Here is a 25,535-nt window from a genome sequence, read left to right on the forward strand (position 1 = left end):
AAACAACAACAACAATCAGTCCAAGGAGAAGGGAGTTTACAAAGGTAAATATAAACTCTTTCCTAAAGAGCTAGAAGCTTTTTGTAAGGACCGCAAATGTTTTAAGTGCGGGGAGCAAGGCCATGGTTATCATCCTTGCCCCAAGAGAATCGCCCGCAATGAGACTCCTAGAGCCTCTATGTTTGTAGCTCCAAAAGAGGATGCTCATTGCCAAGGATTTCTCATTTCCTATGCTTGGGGAAAGATGCAAGAGCACGATGCCTTTATTTTGTTTGACCCTGGTTCAACTCACAACTTCATATCCACTGAGTTCACCACCAAGCTAGGCATACAAGCCCACGAGATGGGAGACGCCGATGGATCTATCAAGGGACAAGACATCTCAGTTACTCCCTTAATTGGAAAATTTGAGGCTTCATGTCCAAAGCTATGTGGACAAAAAGGATTTCTTCATCTCCCCTCTCAACGCTGAAAATATTATCATTGGGGCACCATGGTTTAACCTCATGGCTTCCAACATGAAGTTCCTTGAAAGGAGAATCTACTTCACCTACAAGGAAAATAGCATGTACATAGATGCTAATGAGTTGGGGAACACCATATCCCTACAATAAAGGGAATCAAGAGCAATTAGAGTGTTTAACTTCCTAAATGGATTCCAAGATGTTTTCATTGATGACATCCCTAGTGAGCTACCTCTAAATGAGGGATGATGACCATGCAATTGAGCTCCTACTAAGAAGCTCACCACCTAACAAGCCTCCTTAGCGAGTTTCACAAGCTCAACAAGAGGAGATCATGAGGCAAGTGCATGAATTGGTGGAAAAAGGGATGGTGAGGTCTAGCTCCTCTCCATTTTGTTCACCATTGCTTTTAGTGCAAAAGAAAGACGACACATATCACATGTGTGTCAACTCTAGAGCACTAAATAAGATTACTATCAAAAATAGATTTTCTGTGTCGTGGGTAGAAGATCTATTTGAAAATTTACAAGTTTTGGCTTGACAAATGCTCCAGATGCATTCAAACTCATGATGGACAAAAATCTTCAGGCCATTCAAATTCTCTTGAGGAGTACAAGCGACACCTCCAGGTAATCTTTCAAGTTGTGAGAGAGAATAATCTTTTCATTAATAACAAGAAAAGTGAATTTTTCCTACAAGAGATTCAATATTTAGGTCACACTATCTCTAAAGATGGCACCCGTATGGATACGACAAAGTTATAGATAATAAAAGAATGGGCCTAATCCAAGGAATCTACAGAAGGTACGAAGCTTCGTAGGTATGTGTGCAGACTATAGATGCTTCATAAAAAAATTATCGCTAATACCAAGCCCATTACATGACTTAACAAAAAAGAACGTTAAGTATTCATAGACTGCAAAAGTGCAAGAAGCTTTTGAAGAAGCTTAAGGAGAATCTTATCTCTCAATGTGTGCTCACACTAGTAGATCTCTCAAAGCCATTTGAGGTCCAATGTGATGCTTGTGGTAATTGCTTGGAGCTATTTTGCTTCAAGAAGGGCATGCCATAGCATATGAGAGTCAAAGACTCAACTTCAATAAGTGAGTATTGGGCAAATACGAAAAAGAGCTACTAGCTATTCTATATGCCCTAAACACTTGGAAACACTATCTCTTGGGGACTCCATTCATCCTACAAATGGATCAGAAAGCCTCAAGAACTTCATGCGCAAACCAAGCTCTTCGGCAAACAAATGAGGTGGGCAAATTTTCTTTTGCAATTTAAATTTCACATTGCTCACATTGTTGGCAAGCACAATCAAGTGGTTGATGCACTTTCACAACAACCAAGGGTAAATATGGTGTCTAGCCTTTGCATTAGGGAAGAGAAAAGAACCATTCACCTTGAAGGATGGTTATCTTCAAAACGACAACAGGCTATGTGTTACTCACCCATACAATAAGAAAGTCATGTATGAATCCCATACTTCTCCTCATGTGGGGCAAAGAGGGAATCCATACTCTACTCTTCAAGGAGTAGAAATGTATTTCTGTTGGTCTACCATGAAAAGTAAACATACAAGAGTATGTTTCAAAATGCGTGGTATACCAAAAGTTGAAATTTGATCGAGGGAAGCAACTTGGATTGTTTCAGTCATCGACAGGCTTAACAAGAAAACACACTCTATGCCTGCCAAAAAGACTATTAAGGCACATCAAATGGCAACCCTCTTTAGATCTCAAATTTTCAAGCATCATGGCTTTCCAACATCCATAGTGTCGGACAAAGATCCAAGAATGACCAGTAATTTCTAGAAGGGTCTCTTTGAGAATCTAGGAAGTAGATTAAATTTCTCTTTTGGCCTATCATCCACAAACGGATGACCAAAGTGAAATAACTAATCTAACAATTCTTGATCTACTAAAAGCCTATGTCATGGAAGTAGATTAACGTTCTCAATGAGAGAAAAACCTACCTCTTATAGAGTATGCATACATTGACATTGTACATACTTCTATGGAAAAAGCACCTTTCAAAGTTAAAGACGAAAGATCCAAAAGTCCCTTACTACTTAAAGTACATGGGAAGATCTTCGCTACTAATGAATATAGGTGAGACTCACAAGAATCTTTTCCAAAGATTAAAGAGGTTATATCCATCTCAAAGCAAAGGCGAAAAGGGGTGCTGCTAATAAGCACATAAGAGCCTTAGCTTGTAAGTAAAATGATTGGGTCTTGCTAAAGTTTCTCAAAGCTCATCTAAGACATACTACGGGCAAAACTCCTATGGGCCACAAAGAGTATTATGCTAAACTAGCAAAAAGATATTGTGTTCCTTTTTAAATTCTTAAGCCAATCACCGAGATGGCTTATCAATTAAATTTGCCCCAACCATTGGCTCATGCACCATGTTTTCCATGCGAGCCTACGTAAGCCTTACAAAGGAGCACCACCAAAAGAAGCAATAGTTGCAGACCCTCCACAAATCGAAGATCAAGAAGAAGTACTTCAATCTGAGTCCATCCTATGACATGAAGACAAGGTATTAAGAAACGGTAAGATTATCTGACGATATCTTATTAAGCTAAAGAATTATCTTTTTAAAGATGCTAAATGGATGGAAAGAACCTAGCTTAAGGATAATATGAACCTTGTCAATGCTGATGCCTTAAAATAAGCATATGAAAATGCATTTTAAATGAACAATGTTTTTGTCTTATAAGACTAGTTCTCTTTTTATTGTGCACAAATTTAAGAAGTATGCATGCTTAGAATCATGTTTGTGGTGACGACGTCTCCCAAACACCAAGTAGAACTTATCACTCTACTTTGGAAGTATGATATGGACTAAAGAGCAAACATGCTTGCGCAGCTACGTCTCCCAAGCACCAAATGGATTAGTCCTCCATCTTGGAATGATGTCGTAGGGTAAAAGGGGATCCTCTACCCGCTAAGAAACATGGACTAATGACTAGGCTTTATCTTCTCTAACTCATAGTCAAGGACGACTATGATTTCAAGAGAGAGGTAATGTCATAAAATCTAATATCTAGCTTACCCAAATGATTTTCTCATATTCAACCGATCATTTAATGTGGGAGAATAAATGGGAACAAGAGTTAGAATAGAGACATGTGCTTCTAGACCTATCTCAACAGGGGACCAAAAGGAGAGATGGTTGCATCTCAATAGGGGTCCAAAAGGAAACGATTTACCAAAGAGCAATGTGCAATAAGTGCTTCTAGACTTATCTCAACAGGGGACCAAGAGGAGAGATGGTTACATCTCAATACGGGTCCAATGGAGCTTAAAAGACCTTAGGGTTAGCTTCATTAAAGACCTCCAATAAGTGTTAAAAGTCCTTTGATCTTAGGCAAGCTAGGGCCGAGCTTGAGGTAGGAACCCGACCTACGCTCGAGGTGCTTGTCGTGCTTGCTGACTAAGGTGCTTGAGGTGCTTGTCGTGCTTGTTGACTAAGGTGCTTGAGGTGCTTGTTGTGCTTGATGACTAAGGTCTTGAGGTCCTTGTCGTGCTTGATGACTAAGATGCTTGAGGTGCTTGTCATGCTTGATGAGGAAGGTGCTTGAGAAGCTTCCCATGCATGGGGGGCAAGGTGCTTGAGTCAAAAAGAGACCCTACAAACTTAATGAGGAAGGTGCTTGAGAAGCTTCCCATGCATGGGGGGGTAAGGTGCTTCAGTCAAAAAGAGACCCTACAAAGGAGGGGGAAAGTCCCAAAGTTGGGGGAATCTTTGACTTAACCTCCCACTCACCCAAAGGGCACCCCTTTTTCCAAGGGACACAAGGAACACATGTCAGACTCTCCCTATGCTTAACCACATGGTGTGCTTGAATGCTATGGGTTGGGCTAAAGAGGGGTCCAATGAGCTTCTAGTTCTATCCAACAAATATCTAGATATTTTCAAGCTCTCTCTCTCTCTCTAAGGGGTAAGGAGGACACTTGTCCAAAGACTACCCATGTACTTGAATGCATGTTGCATGTGATTGGCTAGGGGGAGAGGGGTCCAATGAGCTTGAAGCATGTCAAAAGGTTAGAACTCGCCCCAAGCAAGCAAGGGGTGTGCTAGGGGGGATATACACCACACACACACACACACACACACACACACACTCATTTTGTGGATTCATTCTCACTTGGTGAAAGTAGAGGAACTCCACCTCCTTCTCCAAGTTTGTGAGAAGTGAGAGCTTACACCAATACTCTTGGCTATGGAATGCAAATCCAACCAAGAGCCATGCTTCAATGCTTAAGCTTTCCATCTTCTCCATCTTCATTACTATGCTAATATTTATGCTAGCAAAAAGAGTGATGATAAGTGAGGAACTATTTCTTTCTCCTATGGAATGTTTCTTCTTCCTCTTCCCTACCCTCATTCCCCGCTAGCTCTCTCCACCTTCGAAGGTGTTTGAGGTCTTGGGACTGAGGCTTGGGATAGTTAATGCTTTCTACAAAGTTTAGCTTGTGATGCGTGAAGCTTTCCATATTCATTGCATCACCGAGGTCACAAGGAACACAAAGATTGTATTGTACCAAGTCTCTCTTGATGGGAGAAACTATTAAACAAATGCCTATTGGAGGGGGGACCGGCTCCGTATGAATCCGGTCCTCAAATGTTGTCATGTTCTCTAAACTCTCTCTTTTGCAAAAGTATTGTTCATGCCAAGTTAACTAAGTACCATGTTTATGTTGCTACCATCAATTAAGTTCACCCGCTATGCTCACAAAGTAATCTCACAAAAGTGCTTCATCTAATTCTACTACTCTCAATGTTCATAGGCCATTTCCATTACACCTTGTGGGCTTTCGTCATCAAAAGGAAGGGATTGAGCATGTGTCACAATTTGCCACATGCATGATTTTTAATACAAAAGATGTTTTCAAGAGAGATTAAGAGGTATGGGTTAAGGTTATGGTGTTGAGCTTCCTGAGTACTTCATCATCAACATCGTTTCATGCTATTGTTCCGCCTAAAAGCAAGACCGTAGACAAGTAGAAACACGTGCTTTCTATCTTTAATGATAGAGAGAGAATCAAAGATTTGTAGAAGGAGTTTGAACATAAGATGAAAGAAGAGGAACAACACAAAACGGTGATTGTGGTAGACATGATAGCAAAAGTGAAGCGACTATTGACACAAGGGCAAAAATTGCAGAAGAGACGATGATAGGGATCACAATATAGACACGATCTACATGATAATGGAGATCAAGGTAAACGTGATTGTCATGAGAGAAGTATGAAAGACGAGGAGACCATGACAAATAATATGAAGTTTGATATAGAGGTGATTGTAGCCACATGGATGCAGTGGAAACATGACTCACAAAGAGCACAATAATTGTAAGGATAGAAGTGGATATGCTAGCAGTGACAATGATGGTGAATGCAAAGATGGAAGCATGAGGGGTTGAGACGATAGAAACCCTAGCTCTTCAAAATGGCATCAACCATACAAAGTAAAGTTGGTTCAATGTTTACTAAAGTTCTTAATGAGCTTCTATCCAAATGTAGTCTCTCATAATATGTTGATTACAAAAATTGCCTAATATTTATATGAGAAGGACTTGAATAGGAAATTATAAGAGACAAAATCACATGGCCGTGGCACGAACTTGAATATCAAATTATTAGAGAGAATTTCAGGTTAGTTACCTTGTTCTCGAATACCATGATGATGTCGTAGGAAATGGACTACAGGGCATGGCACGACTTTCGTTTCTTATAAATTTTGGAGAGACATAGTGCCACCTCTCCACCATACTTCTATATGGCACTCATGTAGACCGTGCACTATCAAGTTTTTTGGTAATTTAAAATTTTCATAATATGGAAAGTTTAATTATTACTATTCTACTGTTGTTTGTAGTTCACCAAGGCAAGCTGTTTGAACTTGTTCAGGTGAAACCACTACAAAATTGGGTTTGTGCTCTATCTGGACGTATACATTGCACTAGAGCTTTACACAAAAAAAGAGTATTTGATTGTAACATAACGATTACAATCTGATTTTCACATAAAAAAAGTGTTGTTTAAAACCTTTACTTGGTGAGCCAAAGGTCCTTTTATGGCTCTTTGAGTCCACAAGAGGCCACATGGAATCATCAAGGCCACTACCCTCAAGCGTAATTAGAAACTTGAAGCTTGCTTTAAAATAATACCTCATGCAATCTTTTAATATTATCCCCGACAATGAGCTACATGTCGATACGTAACGAGCTACGTATCACCAAAAAAAGAAAGAGAGATGACGTCGCTCGTTTGGAAGGTCTACAGTGAGGCAAAAGCCAACGTCATCATCAACCTCATATAAAAAATCCTCGTTTTGAAGGTTTACACAAAGGCGAAAGCCAACGTCATAATGAAAAGTCCTACTCGGAGGCTACAAGGCAGCTCACCATAGAGGGATTCATTAAATTCTAAAAAAAGCCGGCAAAGCAAACCATACAATATCATATTAATTGAGCTATGGCAATTTTAGCCTCTAGTTTGCTGTTGTGCGTCTTTCTCCATTGACACGAGGTGATATAAGTTTGAATATTGATTTGTTTCTGTGGACAACGATGGCCAGTTACTTGAAGAGCCTTCAGGGAAAGGCGAAGAACGTTCACATAAAGGCCTCCCAGTTGATTAGCACTCATGGATTTTCTTCTTACAATAATTTGTTGGAGTCCAACAAACAATACTATTGACAAATGTCTAAAGCTATCTAAATAGCTTTCCAACACTCGGCTTGCAAGGTTCTTATGGAGAAACTCTTTCATCATAGGTTTTTGTTTAAAGGATCTCATTATTTTACTTGGTGAGTTTCATTGTTTGTTAATTAGGCGTTTCTCTGCTTGCCCTTATTGTCTTTAGTAACCAATGTTCCATTGATAAAGTATACGAGACATTTTATACAACTAGAGGAACTGAATGGATTTTTCTAGTTACAGAAAATGTTCTTTGCTAATGAACATAACATGACATATGCATATGGTTATCGCATTGATTACTTGCTTAGTTGGTTGTGTTTGCTATCACATAGACTTGAACATGAGCAGATGAGTAGAACCAATTGATAAGCAACAACTATAGTTCTGATATATAAATATGGTGATTGAGATTGAGCATGTACTAGTGAGGAAAACATGAAGCTAAACTAAACTTAAGGAAGCATTGACAAAATCAAAAAATACAAAAAGCATCAATAGTTTATAAAATTAAATTACACTATTGACCTGCTAATCGTGTATGGGTGTCGTCCAATTGTCAAAGTCAGAGGACAATGTTTGTGTCAAGCTACATAAAATCAATGTGAATAGTTAAACATTTTGACTTGCAATGACATGTCACATAATAAAAATGTTAATTATATAGTGTACGTCATGTAGAAGTGCCATGCAAAAGTATGGTGGAGAGTTGGCACTGTGATCTCTCCAAAAATTATAAAAAACGAAAGCCGTGCCCTGCCCCATAGCATTTATGTGTTGGACCAAGCAAGTCCATAGGATGAAAAAGTGGATAAAGATAACGTACCTTGTAGTGTTGTCGAGTTGAAGTCATAGTTGCATCTCAATCACTCTTACTTCGATCTTTGTGCAACAAACCTTTATGTTCATCTTGATACATTATTTGCTAGAAAAATTTTCCAATAGAATTTTACCATATCTTGAGAAAATAAATTGTGAACATCAAGCTTACTAACTTTTGCAAAAGCGTTTCTTGCCTTACGGGAAGAAGTCGGAAAGTGGGATTGTAGGTTCTGCATAACCCTAGAGGCCTGCGGAGCTACGTCGCGAAGAAAAATTTCGACGCGGCCATGGTGCGCTCGCCAGAGAATTTTTCTATCCACGAGAGAGACTCCTCTGATCGTAAAGAGGAAGATGTTTCTAAGCATCACAAACATCGTGTTGAAGAGAAAGAGAAACATCGATCGTCTGAAAGTAAGTCTTCTAAACACAAGCATAAACATCACAGGCACAAGCACCGCAGGAAGCATAAGAAAGGAAATTTGGAGGCCAGCGCTGATGAAGTAGCCAGTGATGTCGGCGATGGTGGCTCAGTAGATCCTGCACACGGGGATGATCCAAAATCAGAGCTGGAACTGACCTATTCAGGGGTCAAGCATACTTGTGAGGATTCTGGCAGAGTGAGAGATACACTGGTCATAGAGAGCGAGCAGGCAGAGGTGTATAGGGAGGCTGGTGCCGTGAATGAGACTCAGCAAATTCTTGAATGCAGATTGCCAGGGTATGCTAGCAGACATGAATTGGACGAAGAAGTGGAGGAGGGAGAAATTTTGGATGAGGATATTGAATTTGGTGGTATTCAAGGAGGATCTCTTCCACCAGATTCTCTTCTAATTCATGGTTTGGAGCAATCAGATGATGACGTAATGATGAAAATCAAAGGTGATTTTCCATCAGAGGGTGTTTCAGCAAAGGAATCAGGAAGTGTCAAAACAGATTCGAAACATGGTGCTCTTAGCGAATCAAGGTCTATGAGTATGGGTGCAGATAAGGAAGACAGTATCAAATCCGAATCTCCCAGAAAAGAGAGTATTGAGCCAGAGCCGATAAAGGAATTATCTTTGTCTCCTGAAAAAACTGGAAATTCACTTTCTTCTCAATTGAGCGCTGAGAGAGTACCTGAAAGATCCAGGTGTTCCAGGTCCAAATCGCGGGAATCTGAACACTATTCTAGGTACTCAAAGGATAGTTGCAGACGGTATGAGCGTGATACACGGGCCATGTCAAGGGATATAGCCAGTGATTCCAGGTATGCCAGAAGTAACCATGATAGAACTGAGCGAGGTCAACGATCCAGGTCTAGAGAAGTTCAGCATAGGTCTACATTTGCAGATGATTCCTGGAAATGGAGAGAGTCTGCCTATGATAGGCGAGATAGCCGCCCTAGGAATGAGGAGAGACGTTCAAGGTCTAGGGATCGTGGCAGACATGAGTTTGTGGATAGGAGGAGGTCTGCTTCTAGAAGTGTCAGGGATTATCCAGACAGAAGAAGGTCTAGGTCTAGAGGACCATATGGGGAGCATATTGACAGAAGAAGGCGCTCTAGATCCATAGAGAGCCACCGGGATCGAGACAAGAGGAGGAGATCTGTATCTAGAAGTGGCAGAGATAATATGAACAGGAAAAGATCAAGGTCTAGAGGAGGTTACGGGGAGCACACAGACAAAAGAAGGCGGTCTAGGTCTAAAGAGAGCTCTCGTGATCAAAGAGTTAATGAGCCTCTGTCTTACAGAAGTGGCAGACAGTCACAGGGTGGCTACAGGGTTTCAGGAGAGCTTAGACGCAAATCAGAAGACCAAAATCTGAAGGAGGTGGACACAACAATGAGGTAGTCTTAATTGTTTTTTGAATTGAGATGGTCTTTACTATTTGAAGTTAGATGGTCCTGAATGTATCAATCACCAGTAGCTGAGCCCTTTTTCATCTGCATGTAAATTCAGGGAGGAAGAGGCAGATTTTCAGGACAGTGCCTCATTGCACTCGGAAGATGAGGATGTAGATAAAGAAGTAGAAAGGATTCGATTGCGTCGCCAAGCGATTCTTGAAAAGCACAAGAAGCAAGAGCAGCTAGAGAGTATGTTCATGTTCAGGAAATTGAATGTCTGATTCGTTACTTTTACTTTATGAATAGCTTACATTAAGTTTCTTTGGCAGGCATGAGGAATTTTGATCTAAATGTGGAGCTCGATGCTAGTGACTCAACTCTGAATGCTAAGCTTTTAGTGGCTGAGAATGGATCTCTTGTTTCTGATATCTCCAAGAAGGCCTTCAACTTGGATAAAGGCTCCTTGCAAAATGGGCTACCAGACAGGCCATCAGGGCCGAGGGGTCTTGGTGAAGGTACACCCAAGGTAGGATTTTGCAGCTCACTTATTTAAGGACTGGGATGCATAATCACTTTGTTCGCAGGTAAGAGTTAGTGAAGTATGTTAATGTCCACGTCTCTTCTTTTCAGAGTGAAGAAAAGTCAAATGACGTTTTCAATGACTACATTTTTGGGGATTCACCTGCCGGAGGGCGAAAGCAGGTGAGGCATTGTAGCCAACGCAACATTTTGCAATGCAATATGAATCTTGTTGTTTAGCTGGTGTTTGCATTTTTGTTCAGGTAAAAGGGGATGGCTTGGCTTTGGAGACCAGTGGACTAACAGATAATTGGGATGATGCAGAGGGATACTACTGTAAGCATTCGCTGCTGCATGCTATAGCTAGTCACTAAATAACTCACATTTAAGGGAATATAATCTAAATCAAAATTGTGCAGTTAAGAGTGTGAAGATTGTGACTTTAGCTTTTATCTTTGATGGTAATGGTTTTACTGGCTTCTGTTGCTAAGGTCATCGCATCGGTGAGGTTTTGGATGGCCGTTATGAGATTGCTGCATCTCATGGCAGAGGAGTCTTTTCGAGTGTAGTAAGAGCAAGGGATTTGAAAGCTAGTAGGAAGGATGTGGAAGAGGTTGCCATCAAAATAATTCGAAATAATGATGTAATGTATGTATTCTTATGTAATGCCTTACTTCGCAAAGTTTTGATTGACTTCTTACAGTGCTTGTTTTAACTCAATAGGCTCAAGTCTGGGCAGCAAGAGCTGAGCATTCTTAGGAAACTCGACGGAGCAGACCCAGAGAACAGGCGGCATTGCGTCCGCTTTCTGACCAATTTTGATTATCGGAAGCATCTATGCTTAGTTTTTGAGTCTATGCACATGAATCTTCGAGAAGTTTTGAAGAAGTTTGGGAGAAACATTGGTCTTAACTTGGGGGCTGTCCGGGCCTATGCAAAACAACTTTTTATTGCTTTGAAACATCTAAGAAACTGTGGAGTTCTGCACTGCGACATCAAGCCTGACAACATGCTAGTGAGTTCTGGACTTGATTGTTTTCTTGCTGTTCAGAAATTTGAGCTTTTCTAATGTCATTTGTCTGCTGCAGGTCAACGAAGCCAAGAACGTGTTAAAACTTTGCGATTTTGGCTCTGCCATGTTTGCAGGCGAGAATGAGATCACTCCCTACCTTGTGAGTCGCTTTTACAGAGCTCCCGAGATAAGTAAGTGGTAATTTTTCTTTAACACCCTTTCTGGGATCATTGCGCTAAGTGGCTAAAGGCCTTCAATAATCTTCAGTTGATTCATACATATGGTTTGAACTTTTGTGCAGTTTTGGGATTGCCTTATGATCACCCTCTGGATATGTGGTCTGTTGGATGCTGTCTGTATGAGTTCTTTACTGGCAAGGTACTCTTTCCAGGCCCAACCAATAATGATATGTTAAGATTACACATGGAGCTGAAGGGACCATTTCCCAAGAAGATGCTGAAAAAGGTAAGAGATAGTCGCTCTGGTCTGTTTTGATTGTTTGTACAAATCATGTTGACTTTTTGTGGACCGCAATGGACAGGTGAAGAGCTAAGATCTCAGTGATGACGAGACAGCTTAGTTCATGGATTCACCTTCTAATTATGTTTGGTGAGATGTGCAGTTTTGAATCTTAAAGAGCTTGTGGGAGTGAGTCATTCTCCGTGTTTATGTGCGCATTACAAGGGGAGCGTATCTAATGTGCTCGTTACAAGGGGAAATGTCAAATAGCTTCTCATTGGCCGCACAATGTCGGAGTATACAGGAATTGTTAGTAATCTTGAATTTTGCAAAAGGGCTGTTTTCAAGGGAAGCATATTTAGTGGAAGAATATGTAGACTGCCAGCCAAGTGATTAGCGTGAAACTTTGGCCATCTTATGCAGAGCTCAACTCATGTATAAATCCCTGGGTCCGTAATCATTACAATATAAATTTTTTTTATCGGCTGCAGAATGTTGGCTTATAGGACGACAGGGGAGGGCCATGAAGCGTCAGTAGTAATGATATTTTTTTAGATCAGGATCCGATACTTCGGCTAGAGGGGGAAGTTTTAATGACCTTTAGGTTGAATGCGGTATCAGGGTCAGTGTTTTCGTAGGTTGTGGTGATATTTGTTTTGGGCAGGTCTCAGTTTTTTGCTGATGATAACTGACATTTTTTCTCTTTAACTGAAGAGTGACTTGATTATTGTATTTTCATGCTTTCAAAAGTTTAACTTGAAGCTTAGTTGAGAAAACTTGTTCTGGCTTTTGCAGGCAGGTTTTGTGTCCAAGCATTTTGATCAGGATTACAATTTTTGTGCAGTGGAGGAAGATCCAGTCACTAAAGCGGTATGTTTTCTGCTCTACATAAATAATAAATCTGCTTCGATAAGGGTTTTCTGTACTGTTACGAAGACATTAGGCCAGGTGAAAAGGTTGTGTTTTTGATGCTTGTAGTAATAATGTGGAAGTATATGCACATCAAGATTGTGGTAGATCATGTATGTGTGGGTTATTTTGCTCTTGGTTAAGAGTGGCTGCAGGCTAGTCAGTTAAACAAGTCTTCTTTTGTTGTTGTTTTTGCTATTGTGGGTTGGAAGTCCAGTTGCTCTTTCCACAGATTAGCTTCATGATGATTTTGACTTTTTTGTGTGTGACTCTACTCATGTTCATGCTGCTGTTAGTGAATGTTTTATATCCCTACTTGTATAATTTTTCTTTATGCATATGCTTTTTTGTAATTTGCAGAGCATCAAGCGTGTTCTGGTGAATGTCAAACCGAAGGATATTGCATCTCTAGTGACAGGCCAGGGGCCAGCAGATGAAAATGGAAAAATGCTGAACAATTTCAGAGATTTGCTTGACAAAATATTCATGCTTGACCCTGAAAAGCGGTTAACTGTGTCTCAAGCTCTTAGTCATCCATTCATCACTGGCAAGTAAAGAGTGAAAACATTGCTACGCAGTCGTCGTGGTACTCTTTGAAGACTCAGCAGCTGGATATATGTTGATTAGTATGCACTTGGCAAAGTACAGGTCAGGATGTGTACAAACTTTTTTTTGGTGAGCATGTTGGCACACTTTGGTGTTTTGCCAAAATCATTCACCTGACAATGTGACATTCCTTTTTGATGGTACGGCTGCTATGCCCTGCTCTTTGTGCCAAGCACAACTATTAGTTCGGTGGGGAGGATGACCATCTGCTGTTGGTCTCGAGGCCAGTTTTGCTGGGCGGTTGCTTCAAGGATCTAATTCGGTTTCTATTGTAAGACAACCTGCCAATGGCGTTTTCTTTCCTATCTGTACAATTGCTTCAGAAAACACACTGTGAATACAAATATTCATTTTGATCTATCAAGCTTGTGTGTGCTAATTGGAGTTCTGCAATATATACTCAGTTCTGCTGTAACTTCTTGATTGTCTCTTTCTGTTTGCCAGTTGTCAATTTCTATTTGTCACATGGTCTTTTGATTGCCTGTTGTGGACCGTGACAGTAGTATTTAAGCAGTGTTTTGGGTCATTGAATAACTTATTGATTTTCTGATGGGAATGCATATATTCAGGAACATGGTGTCTGATACATCTTTTTCTTCAGGGATGCTGCCAGATATCATAGTGCCAGCTTTTTCAGTGCTTTAGGAGCTAGGTAAGTACTCAAGAGCATAAGCTTTCAAGCAAGAAATTCCAATTACCTGGGAGTCTCAAAATATCTTGCTAAATGCCAAGGAGACGCAGTATGTGCAAAAGTAGTTAAGAAAAATAAATTAGTCCTGGAGGTCTGTCATCAAGATGACTGTGAGGAGGAAATCAGAGATACCCAGGTCCTCATGTCTTGAGGAAAGCAGAGCTACCCAGGTTCTATTTTCCTGCTTTGCTTTTAGAAACTAAAGATCTCAGCTTTCACTTAATTATTAAGCAGAGTGTGCATATTCTCTCTGCAGAGTAAGATGCTGGAGGGCTTGTATCAAGCTTTTCTTATGTGCATGGTGCAAAAGGTAAGCTCTCCTTCATTTTCAGGGCTTGGATACATGTTAGGCTCTTTTCTTCCTTCTAACGATTGGGCATTACCTTCTCGTGAATTCTTGGATAAAAATCACTGTTTCGTGGCGGTGTTCTGCTTATTTTTGGAAGCCCAATTCTTCTTTGATGAGCACTATGCATGGTCATCCTTTTTTGAAGAACTTGGTGACTTATCTGAAGAGTACGATAATGTAGCTTGGTTGTTTAGATGGACATCACGATTAATTATGGATTCTGTATGGAGGCTAGAGAGGTGACCAGGAAAAAAACACAAAAGATTCATCTCATAGCATGATATGATTGTCCTCCACATGTTGATTTTGTATTTTAGAGGATTTTACAATAATGAGCAGTCTGAGTTGCATTAATTTACACCTTAGGATATGTGTATTTTTAGGGAGTTGGCTGGAGAGATTGATATGAAACATTTTTCTAGCTTTTACAAAAGGCGAAAGACCGAAAGCTACAATTGATGAAAGATATCTCGTATTGATGTATGCTCTTGTGTGTGTGCGCACTCACCTTGTTCTACACCACTATTGGGCATTGACGACATTAGCGGGGGGTGTCATTATTTAGCCAATACTATGCATGATGCAGCTGGGGTAATATTGGCTTATGGGTGACTACCATGCTTACACTTTCCATTAGAGGTGGATATGGATTTATCCTAGGCTCAACTAGGTTTATGTTTTAGCCGTGTAATGGACATGCAGACTTCATCTTTTGAAGTTTTGGTCTGAGTTACAACTTGTTGATATTGTGTCAAACCTTTCTATCTTCAATGATGGATATCAACTACCTTCAAATTGTTTGAATACTCCCTATTTTATGCCTATTTTAGTGCTAGGCGTCATTGTGGTTAAGTCTTCTCTGTATCTCTAGAGTTAAACCAAAAACCCAATATGTAGAGATGTATGTTCGTGTGTGAGAGGATATACTCTGGTACTACCCCATCCACTGATGCTACTATTGGGAATGCTAGAGTGTTTTCTCGATAGTAGGTTTGAGCTCATTGTACTAATATTTTACCATGAGTTTATATCTTGCACTTCTCATTTAAGGAGAATATGAGGTTATCCTAGATTCATGTAGGTATATATAATAGACACGTAATGTGACAATTTGAGCAAGACTTGAGGGATGCAACTGTCAAAAGTTGGTGACATGGCATGCCCAACTAGAAGGAACTGGGCGAGAGGAGAAGAGCTTAAGAGTTTAAAAATTCTCAACCTAGAAGAACTGAAACGAGAAGATCTTCTCTGTATCTCTAGAGTTAAACCAGAAACCCAATATGTAGAGATGTATGTTCGTGTGCGAGAGGATATACTCTGGTACTACTACATCCACTGATGCTACTGTTGGGAATGCTAGAGTGTTTTCTCAATAGTAGGATTGAGCTCATTGTAATAATATTTTATGGGCGACTACCATGAGTTTATACCTTGCACTTTTCATTTAAGGAGAATATGAGGTTATCCTAGATTCATGTAGGTATATATAATAGACACGTAATGTGACAATTGGAGCAAGACTTGAGGGATGCAACTGTCAAAAGTTGGTGACATGGCATGCCCAACTAGAAGGAACTGGGCGAGAGGAGAAGAGCTTAAGAGTTTAAAAACTCTCAACCTAGAAGAACTGAAAGGAGAAGATGTGGCCGAGGGGCCTAAGGGGTTAGGATTTAAAAACCTAACCCCTACCAACTTGAAGAGCACCGACCGATGGCCTAAACCCTAAAAGCGATAAAGCGTATGGGCTTGCTGAAACCTCCGCAAAATCTGGGTTGTTGCTGACGTGGCACTGCTGTACAGATAATTCACAATTCTTGGACAGAGTGCTGACGTGGAATTTGCATTGCTTTTGGAGTGCTAGTGGCTATTTTGAACGAGTGCTTTTGAACTTGCGCTTTTGGGGCTTTGCTTTTGGGCATCCCTTGTAGTATTTATAAGGATCCCTGGGATCCCTCTCTAGAGGGCACTTGGACGCAGAGTCTCGGAGAGAGCTGGACCCTCGGGAAGTTGTCACAAGACGGGCACCACGTGCCAATAGAAAAGAACAGACTGAACAGACTTTTAGCACTTCAATAACAACTGAACTGAAAGAGAGAGGACACACGACATGGAGTGGCAGAATTCCACCCCAGAGAGTATTGGCCCCAAACCTTGGCGCTCCTTTCGGTATTTCTTTATATTGCATCAACATAGTACAAGCCGGTACTCGAGACTCTGACACTCTGCACCTTTGTCAGGAAGCATGTTAGAGAATGAGCCCTAACCTCATATTTAAAGGCCCTAGGCCCCAAAAGCAGTTTAAAGTAAAAAGCCTTCAAACTCAAAAGCATCTGGTCCAAAAGCAAAGCCAAAAAGCTGCCAGCGTAAATCACGGAATTTTCGTACAACAGTCAGCGCAAAACACGGAAATCCGTACAGCCTGCCACGTCATCATGTTAGCGCAATTTTCGGAAATCTCCCTACAGTTGCCACGTCATCAGCTTTTGCCTGGGTCCTGCCGGATGAGGTCCCCATAAGTTGGTAGGACTTCTTCTGTTACTTGTTCTTCTTAGGGTTTAGGCCCCTCGACCGACATCTGCAAGTTGACTCCCTTCTTTAGGGCTTTGACACGTCAGCAGTTTGTGACAGAAGTTGTACCCTTGTGAAGGAATAATAAAGAAATACCGAAAGGGGCGTCAGTCTTCGGGGCCAAAGCATCTGAGGACAGAACTTTGCCGTTCCGTGTTGAATCTCTTTTTCTCTCCTTAGCCATGTTCAGTTATTTGTAGATTTTGTTCGTGTGTTACTATTGATTTCTCGTATGGAGTGTGCAAGCCTGTAATGGTGGTATTAGAGCTCAAACGATTCTTCTTATACGGAGAATCCGATCCTTTTTGTAACACACATGGGTTGTTGCGGAGAATCCGATAGAGACCACCCTTAGACGCTTAGTATGCAGGGAGATGAAGAAAAGCTAAATCCCAACAGGGAAATAGAAAAAACCAATAGAGATTTTGACAAATTTTCAACGTGAATATCGACAGAGCGGAGTACAAACGTCAGTTGCAGGTTGACACATGCATGAATCAAGTGCTCCAAGGATTGGAAATATGTGACTCACCTTAAGAATTACATGCTTGACGAGATTCACTCTACATGGTGAGAGGCCATCGATTCTCTTCTCAAGTTAGTAATAAAGCTTTATAAAGCAGAAAACAAAGCCGAGTGCAAAAAAGTAGAAACTGTACTCGTAGAAAGAGTTTGACAGAGCTGTGGAAAAGAAGACAAATCAGTTGATGAAAAGCTTAAAGCGCTTTTGAAATCAACTTTCGAGGTGGTTAGCAGATCCAATTCGTTTCGAGGATTCGTTTTCAAGAAGTTTCGACAGTTCATTGTTCTCTAGCTCCAAGGAGGATGAAAAAAAGCGGAGGAAAAGCAAGAAAAGTAAGAAAAGCAAATCTAAGAAGAAGTCGAGAATGTATAGAAAGCAATCTAGCAATACAGAGGAGGAGATCTCGTCCTCCTTTGACAATTCAGATAGTGAGAAAACGAGAAAGAAGACCAAGGAGCTCAAGGATGGGGTCAAGCAGCCAAGTTTGACTCGTTTTCAGGCCATCATGTTTTCATCGAGCCCTTGAATTCATATAGTAGTTTGACATCGCCTTCTTGAGAAGGGCAACGTCTTATTTGAAAGGAAACGCTCAGACATGGTGGTCTACTTTGTTGTTGTTGCACTAAGAAGCACCTAAGAAGTGGATAAAATTGAAGAGATTTTCACTTGTGCATGGTTAACATAAGAATATGAAGAAAATTTAATCACAGCTTAGCATCATTTGAGAATGAAGAAAGAAGACACTTTGGATGACTTGCCATAAATTTTGGGATACCTTTTTGCTAGTGTTCTTGTTTCGGAGCATCTTTTTGAAGGACGATTTGAGTGGTTTTGTTGTGGATTGTTAAAAGAGATTTGACGATATTGTCTGCAGGAAAAGTCTAACTCCATTAGAGACTTGCCAAGGAAGGTTTTGGTATGCATATTGGTTTGGACCTATTCTACGGACTAATGAGTACCCAGCTCAACGAGGCAAGAGAAAAGAAAGAACCAAGGGAACCAACTCTTATCAGAGTTCCAAAGAAGTAAGGGAATTAGTTGATAGTTTATCTGACAGTTTCGAAAAAACAAGGAAATCAACTGATAGTTCACTAGAGAATTTGGAAGATTTAGATTGATGTGCTAGTGGATAGGGGAGGTCCGCTATCAACAGGTTACGGGACACAAGAAAAGAACAGAAAGATAAGCTACGTACACCAATAATTTGGTCAAGGGCACTTTTTTGTCTCTTGATGCAAAGTGGATGGGGGAAGAGAACCTCGCAGATTCTCTTTAATTTTGAGTTGTAGTGTGAGGCTTTTGGAAAATTAGCAAAGTCTATTTTAAAAGTTACCGATGAATGAGCATGTTGAATCTAATGCGGTGCGGACTCCATAAGGGGGGAGCCACTCCACTCCTTTGTCACATATTATTCAGATTGAATAAAGTCTTTAATTTCTCCTTGAAAATTTAGGGATATTGATAGGTGTTGTCGGTGATGCGGAAGCGTACAACGAGAGAGAGAGAGAGAGAGAGAGAGAGAGAGAGAGAGAGAGAGAGAGAGAGAGAGAGAGAGAGAGAGAGAGAGAGAGAGAGAGAGAGAGAGTTTGAATGAATTGATGATATACAATGTGCTTATATACTAGCCTTGGGGTCCATATGGCATAATTATCCTCCTAAGCAAATTGCTCTACCAAGATTTGACAAATAAGTAAAATAAATGTCTGGGATCACATTGGGCTATTCACTTCAGATGCTATAAACTTTAACATCCTCTCTCCAGCTCATAATGGATATAAGTAGGAAGAGTGAAGAAGCTACCATGGACACTCCAGCAGTGGCCCCTACTGGATACACCTCGGATTTGCCACCTCCAACTTTTTACCTTAGAAGAATGCCATCTCAAGGAAAATTGAATTGTAGACCTGTAGGGAGCTTCTCTTGCCTCTCTTTGCCGCTCACAAGCCTCTCCTTGGCTGAAGCTAGTTGTTGCAACTGCCACTTGGGGCATCGTGGCCATTGTGGCCGCCATCACGGGTACAATGCAACTCGTGAGTCTCCTCTGTCAAATCTCTCTCACCTTTATCTCTGTCCAACTAGCCTTTGCCTTTGTCCTTTTGTGACTTCCTGTGCTTTTGGCATTGGCTTCGCATTCGCAAGCCAAAAACAAAGCATCTTCTTGCATTTATAACAATGGATCTCAAACCTCGTGGGTACTGAGGCAGCTAACTGAGCACTGGTATTGCCGTCCTTGTCAAGCATGCCTTTGCCTCTGTCAAGTCGGTGTTGGTCTTGGTTCTGCGAGGTGTTGGAACAAGCCATGGGGAACTTCTAAGATGCTATTCAAAGGGGCTTGAGCTCATCGCATTTCAAAATGCAATCAAATCCTTGTCTCGCACTCCGTCCTTGGCTCAAGGAAAATTTCCTCTGCGTTTCAAAACGCTCAATGATTGCTGTCATATGGGAATAGCCCGCGCGCAGACTTCCATATTCATCAGAATTCAATGCTAAGTGGCGCAACCAGTTTTTGACCCGATGTGAGAGAAAACCTGTTGGCCACAGCAGTTTCACACTGGCCATGCAATGTCCACTTGCACCTTTCAAGGGTTTCGGGGAAAACAAGTAAAAATAAAATAAATAAAAATATGTAGTACATATTTAAAGAAGGCAACAAGAAAATTACACCTCTTAGTGACATACTCCCCTTAGCAAATTGCCCTACCCAAGATTTGTCAAATAAATAAAATAACTATCTAAAGCCAAAATAAATATTGGGATCACCTTGGGCTATTCACTTGAGACGCTATAAACTTTAACAATAGGCTGACAGTATTTTGCAGAATGACTTTATGAAAATATATACATTGAATTGGAAATTTCCTAGATTGAATATATGCTCTTTTATGTCTATATTATTAGAGTATGTATTGGAAAGATGAAATATCTACACATTTTATTTGATGAATGATTTGAACTTAGTGCAACACCGGGATCTAGGTGCATCAAGTGTTTTGGACTAGATTGAATGATAAAAACACGTGTTAACGAAGTGTGTTATTTTGTAAACTGTATGCTCTGTGAATGTAGTACTGAATTGTGGGGATGGTCATAGGCATGGTTTGCTTGAAATGTGAAAAGAAAAGATAAGAGTCTGATAGTAACAACGAGATTTAGTAGATCAAGACATCGTGAAAAGATTGGCGCGCTCTAAATGTGATTGCTAATTAGGTTATAATGATCATGATTTGTATGTGAGACCCTCGATAGAAATGTGATTTGATTAGTGTCTGATGTCTTTGTGAAAGTGCTGGATTTGTGGAGTCTGGTGCTCGAGTACATAGAGTCACTTGATTGTTTTGCAGACGTAATCGAGGACGAATCACGATTACAATTCGTTCAGGACGGGAGAATGTCATAAGTGGTTGACGTGGCATGCCTAATTGAAAGGAATTGGGCGAGAGGATAACGGAGAATGTCACAAGTGGTTGATGTGGCATACCCACCTAAAAGGAATTGGCCGAGAGGATATTAAAAACTCTTACCTAGAAGAACTAAATCCAAAAGATGTGGCTGAGGGGCCTAAAGATTTAGGATTTAAAAACCTAACCCCTACCAACTTGAAGAGCACCGGCCGAGGGGCCTAGACCTTAAAAAGTGACCGAAGTGTAAGGGCAGTTGAAACCTTCGCAAAACCGGGCTGTTGCTGATGTGGCACTATTGTATGGATAATCCCCAATTCATGGGGTAGTGTTGATGTGGCTTTTGCGAGGCTCTTGGAGGGCAAGTGGCTTTTTGAACCAATGCTTTTGGGCATCCCTTGTACAATTTATAAGGATTCTTGGGGTCAGTCTCTAGAGGACACCTGGATGCAGAGTCTTTAGAGAGAGTTGGACCCTCCGGCCCTTGTGAAGCAATAATAAAGAAATACCGAAATGGATGCTAGTCTTTGAGGACAATGCATATGCGCAAAATTTTGCCATTCTGGACTTTTTTTCGTCTCTCTCTCTAGTAAAGTTTAGTTATTTGTAGATTTTGTTCGTGTGTTGCTATTGATTTCGCGCTTGGAGTGTCCAAGCATGTAACAACAACAAATGTGATCATGGGAAGACAATCTATGGAAGTGCAATACAAGGGAGCAATATTTTGTGGAAAGGGGATGAGGGGGAGAGAAGCATCATCATTCCATGAACTCCGCAACATAGCATCTATATCGTATGCGTTTTTACCTTTGGCAAATTTTTTGTGGATTCTCTGCTTGTAGACTACGCGTGCGTAGTAGTATCTCCTTGTAGAGGCGTTGCTAACTTGACTATCTTTGAATAGTTTCAATTTATCGAAATTAGGTTTATTTATTTTATGTTAACATTAGAATTCTTAAGTTAAGCCATCAACAATCAACACTCGTGATGCCGCGTCGCATTGAATGGGTGACTAGAGCATTGAGAAGAAGTATTCGACTACCCAAAGCATACACATTTGTGTGTCATGGGATGATTGACATAGAGAATTGATGGTGTGTCACATGGTAGTGGGAAATCTTCCATAGTATGTGTCGATTTAGAAGTGATTCGGAGTTGGACACGAGGTAGTCACTTGATCGAAGATAATGAGGAAATGCGGTTGCTTTCTGAACAAGCGAGTCGCTTTTTGGTTGCGTTCGTGCTTTTTCGCGGAGTGTGTGGGCGCTTCTGTGCATGTGACTGTATCTGGGGACTCGTGCAAAGTGTGCGAGCGCTTGTTTAAGTGACAGAGTTTCCAAGTGACTTTGCGTGGATTTTTAAGTGTCAAAATGTGTCTGTCATCCACATCAAGTCGGCAACCCACTTATAAGAGAGGTCACCCCGAAAGCAAGGCGTTTGCTCTGGAAAAAGCAAGTCGGCCCCTTTTTCTTTGTTTAGTTGAAAAAAAGCAAGTGTCATTTTTTCTCCCTCTTTCAAAATAACCCCTCCCTCTCCCTCTATTCTTGTTAGACCCATAAGGTGCCCCAAAAAGAAGCCTCTACTCCTATTCTGGTCAATCCCTTTTCCTCTCCTTTTGGTGCCCCAAAATCAGCCCCAAATTTTATGGACAGCCCTCTATTTTGCGGGTGCCCTCACCTATGAAAGCAGCCTTTTCTCCCTACTAGCATTAATTCTTGAAGCGCCTTTTGGAGGAGAGACCATTATCGAGATTTTGGTGCAATGAATCATCAAGTTTATGCAAGGAGTTGGTACCCGGAGATTGCCTTCTGTACCGGAAGTGACAGGCGATGTTCTCTTGTGAAATTCATGAAGTTTGCGATAGTGTTGTGTAACAGAAGTAGAGTAGGAGAAGACTTCCGCCTTTTCTTGAGCGATTCCACTTCAAGAGCGGGTTTGCTGTGAGATGAAGTGGAAGAATCATCATCAAGAGCCTTTTGGAGGAGACGATTATCAAGATTATGGTCCAATGAATCATCAAGTTTATGCAAGGAGTTGGTACTCGGAGATTGCTTTCCGTACCAAAAGCGACAGGCGATGTTCTCTTCTGAAATTCATGAAGTTTGCTATAGTGTTGTGTAACAGAATTAGAGTAGGAGAAGACAACCGCCTTTTCTTGAGCGATTCCAAGATTGGAATGCGAGTCCACTTCAAGAGCGGGTTTGCTGTGAGATCAAGTGGAAGAATCATCATCGAGAGCTTAGATTCTCGGTTGGGAGGAAAGCTCACTAGTTCCATCGAGGTTTAGATTTAGAACGAAGCGTGGAAATAGTGCTTGTAATTTTGTAAAGATTCTTACAAATCAATTACCGTCTTCATGTTCCTAGGGCCGCGTTGATCTTCATATCATGTCTATCTCCCTTTTCTCTCAGTCTGGTCTATTTATTCTAGTATATGGATATTGTTGTGCGCTCTCGTTTATGACATATGGTCTCTCTAAAAGCCTTAGGCGTTTCGAGCGATGCATCAACTAGATTCCTGCTAGACATTTAATGTAGTTAAGCTCTCGAGATGCAGACTAACCTTGTGTGGGTATGTGCTAGGCCAGGAGGTTAAATATTTGATCAATTTTGAAGTGTTTCTGTTAGGGAGATGTTAAGGAAATCACTATTTATTACATTGTCTATCATGAGACAAACTCGATAATGAGTTAGTTTCAAGTAAATTATGAGTAACTTTCCCATAAGAGAGTTTATTTTGAGATTTAAGTAATGTCATGTAAATTCATAGTGTCCAAGTAATTCTTCACCATTTTCTATGTGGCGTAAGTTTCAACACAAACATAGCGACATTTCTCTAATCGCCGAGTGGACTCCTCTCCCTCTCATGCCTTGCCCTTGTAATTGCAACCTTTCAAAAATGGATCTCTCTCGTGTTAATTGACCCCATGATATCCTCATGATTGGCTGCTCTTTGCACATATCTACTCTCTCTCTCTCTCTCTCTCTCTCTATATATATATATATATATATTAGAGGCCAAAGGGTTGAAGGAATAGGTTAAGCTACGCTTCCCTTTTTTTTTGTCTCTCTTCTATGTCTTTGTAGTTACTCTTTTTTTTTTCTCTCTTCTATGTCTTTGTAGTTACTCTTTTTTTTTTTTCTCTCTCTTTTGTCTTTGTTTATCAAGAAATCTAGTTAAGAAAGAATGATTGAAGTTAAATTACACTTCCTTGTTTGTGATAGCTTGCCTTATTGCTCAACCTTTATATGAATTCTTAACAGGTACAAGCCAAGATATTGATTAGGGTAATTCATAATTTTGAAGTGTGAGCCACATCCCTCTTGGAAAGATAGTTCTCACCCTACAGTAAGGATAAGAGTGACAAATGATGTGTTCCTTAGACTCTAGTTGTGACTCACAAATCTGGCGTATTTGTTGCTCGAGAGGCTATCCAATGTATCCTCCAGCCTCTCTTTTATATGATGTTAAGAGGTGCATGTTTTGGCAAATGACACATCTTAGCCCATGTGATAGGCGGGAATTTATATCAAAGTTACTTGAAACATGGAATAGAAACACAGAATGGAGAGGATCTTGAACATTTGGGGGGGAGAAGAACGAGGCACAATGGGAGGTATTAAGAATCAAATTATGCTATTTTTGGCTCCATTTTTAGGATAGTCGTTCCCAGCAATGCAAGAATGTGTTTTTGCGTTTCGAGGCCCCAAAAGTGTCTTGTAACTTTGGTTAAGTATTACCGTCAATACCTTTTTTAAAGTCTTAGAGCAAGCTTTTTATACCCGAAATGCATTTTGGAATGGCGAAGAACGTGTTCAATATTTGAAATGCAATTTAAAAAGCCATTTTGAAATGGTGCGTTATCGGAATGTTTTGGGAGCATGACACCATGACAAGGGCCTAGTCCCTGTTTCTATTGTCTGTACATTGGACGGATGGTAAACTCATCCTCTATAGTGTGGAGATTATATCTATGGCATATGCATCTAGTAGGTGATATTTTCTCGCTTAGTTAGGGCTTTTTATGCGTATTTCTGTTGAGGGAGCTCCTAGAAGCTGTGTAGAATGACAATTTGTGAGTGCCTCAACTATGTTGCTTGCTCTACTTAGGTCATCTCTTGCAAGAGGGGCCTTATATGAGTCACTAGGAGATCTGCATTGATCTCTAAGCGAATGGTAAGAATGGCCCTACTCTAGAGTTTGTATGGTAATTTTCATCTATAGCCCCTTTTTTGAACTTCATTTCTCACTGCTAAAACTTCATGAAACTGTATTTGTGAGCACATGTTGTCTAAGTGTTGTATATCCTCTTGTTAATCCAACAACTACAACCCCTTTCAATAGAGGAGAAAAGCTCTCTTAAAATCAAACTATCCACTTTATCCGAAATGATGAGTGAATTGCAGCGTCTCCTCTAAAATGTAGGGTGGTGTTAAAAACCTTGTTTTTGGTGTTCTAGGGGTAAGCGACAAGCCACTATTCTATATATGTGGGTGTTAGTGTCAGGGGCAATGGAAGGGTTTAAGGATTGTAGCTCAAATCTAGTACTCTGCATAAACACAAGGTTACGTTTATCTTGGCAAAGATGTAATATTACAGAGTAGATAATGCAAATTTGATCTTCCATACACACGAGAGAGAGAGAGAGAGAGAGAGAGAGAGAGAGAGAGAGAGAGAGAGA

At 40.6% G+C, this 25,535-nt stretch overlaps 1 protein-coding gene across 4 annotated transcripts in view; it reads left to right on the forward strand.

Annotated features, from left to right (window-relative positions):
• The first annotated feature begins 8,187 nt into the window (after nucleotides 1-8,187).
• LOC147448560 (uncharacterized) overlaps nucleotides 8,188-25,535 on the forward strand; it is a 28,317-nt gene continuing 10,969 nt past the window's right edge. The window contains exons 1-13 of one of the 4 annotated variants that reach the window (XM_086521122.1): nucleotides 8,188-9,823; nucleotides 9,936-10,069; nucleotides 10,150-10,346; nucleotides 10,451-10,522; nucleotides 10,603-10,675; nucleotides 10,831-10,987; nucleotides 11,063-11,354; nucleotides 11,428-11,542; nucleotides 11,653-11,816; nucleotides 12,606-12,680; nucleotides 13,080-13,596; nucleotides 13,927-14,186; nucleotides 14,273-14,326. In XM_086521122.1, the coding sequence (XP_086377248.1) occupies nucleotides 8,286-9,823; nucleotides 9,936-10,069; nucleotides 10,150-10,346; nucleotides 10,451-10,522; nucleotides 10,603-10,675; nucleotides 10,831-10,987; nucleotides 11,063-11,354; nucleotides 11,428-11,542; nucleotides 11,653-11,816; nucleotides 12,606-12,680; nucleotides 13,080-13,274 (3,012 nt within the window). In that variant the 5' untranslated portion in view covers nucleotides 8,188-8,285 and the 3' untranslated portion in view covers nucleotides 13,275-13,596; nucleotides 13,927-14,186; nucleotides 14,273-14,326. The other 3 variants (XM_086521123.1, XM_086521124.1, XM_086521125.1) reach the window with 3 other exon arrangements.

The sequence above is a fragment of the Adiantum capillus-veneris genome, chromosome 10 (assembly GCF_014529385.1).
Source record: "Adiantum capillus-veneris isolate H3 chromosome 10, ASM1452938v2, whole genome shotgun sequence".
Lineage (NCBI taxonomy): Eukaryota > Viridiplantae > Streptophyta > Polypodiopsida > Polypodiales > Pteridaceae > Adiantum > Adiantum capillus-veneris.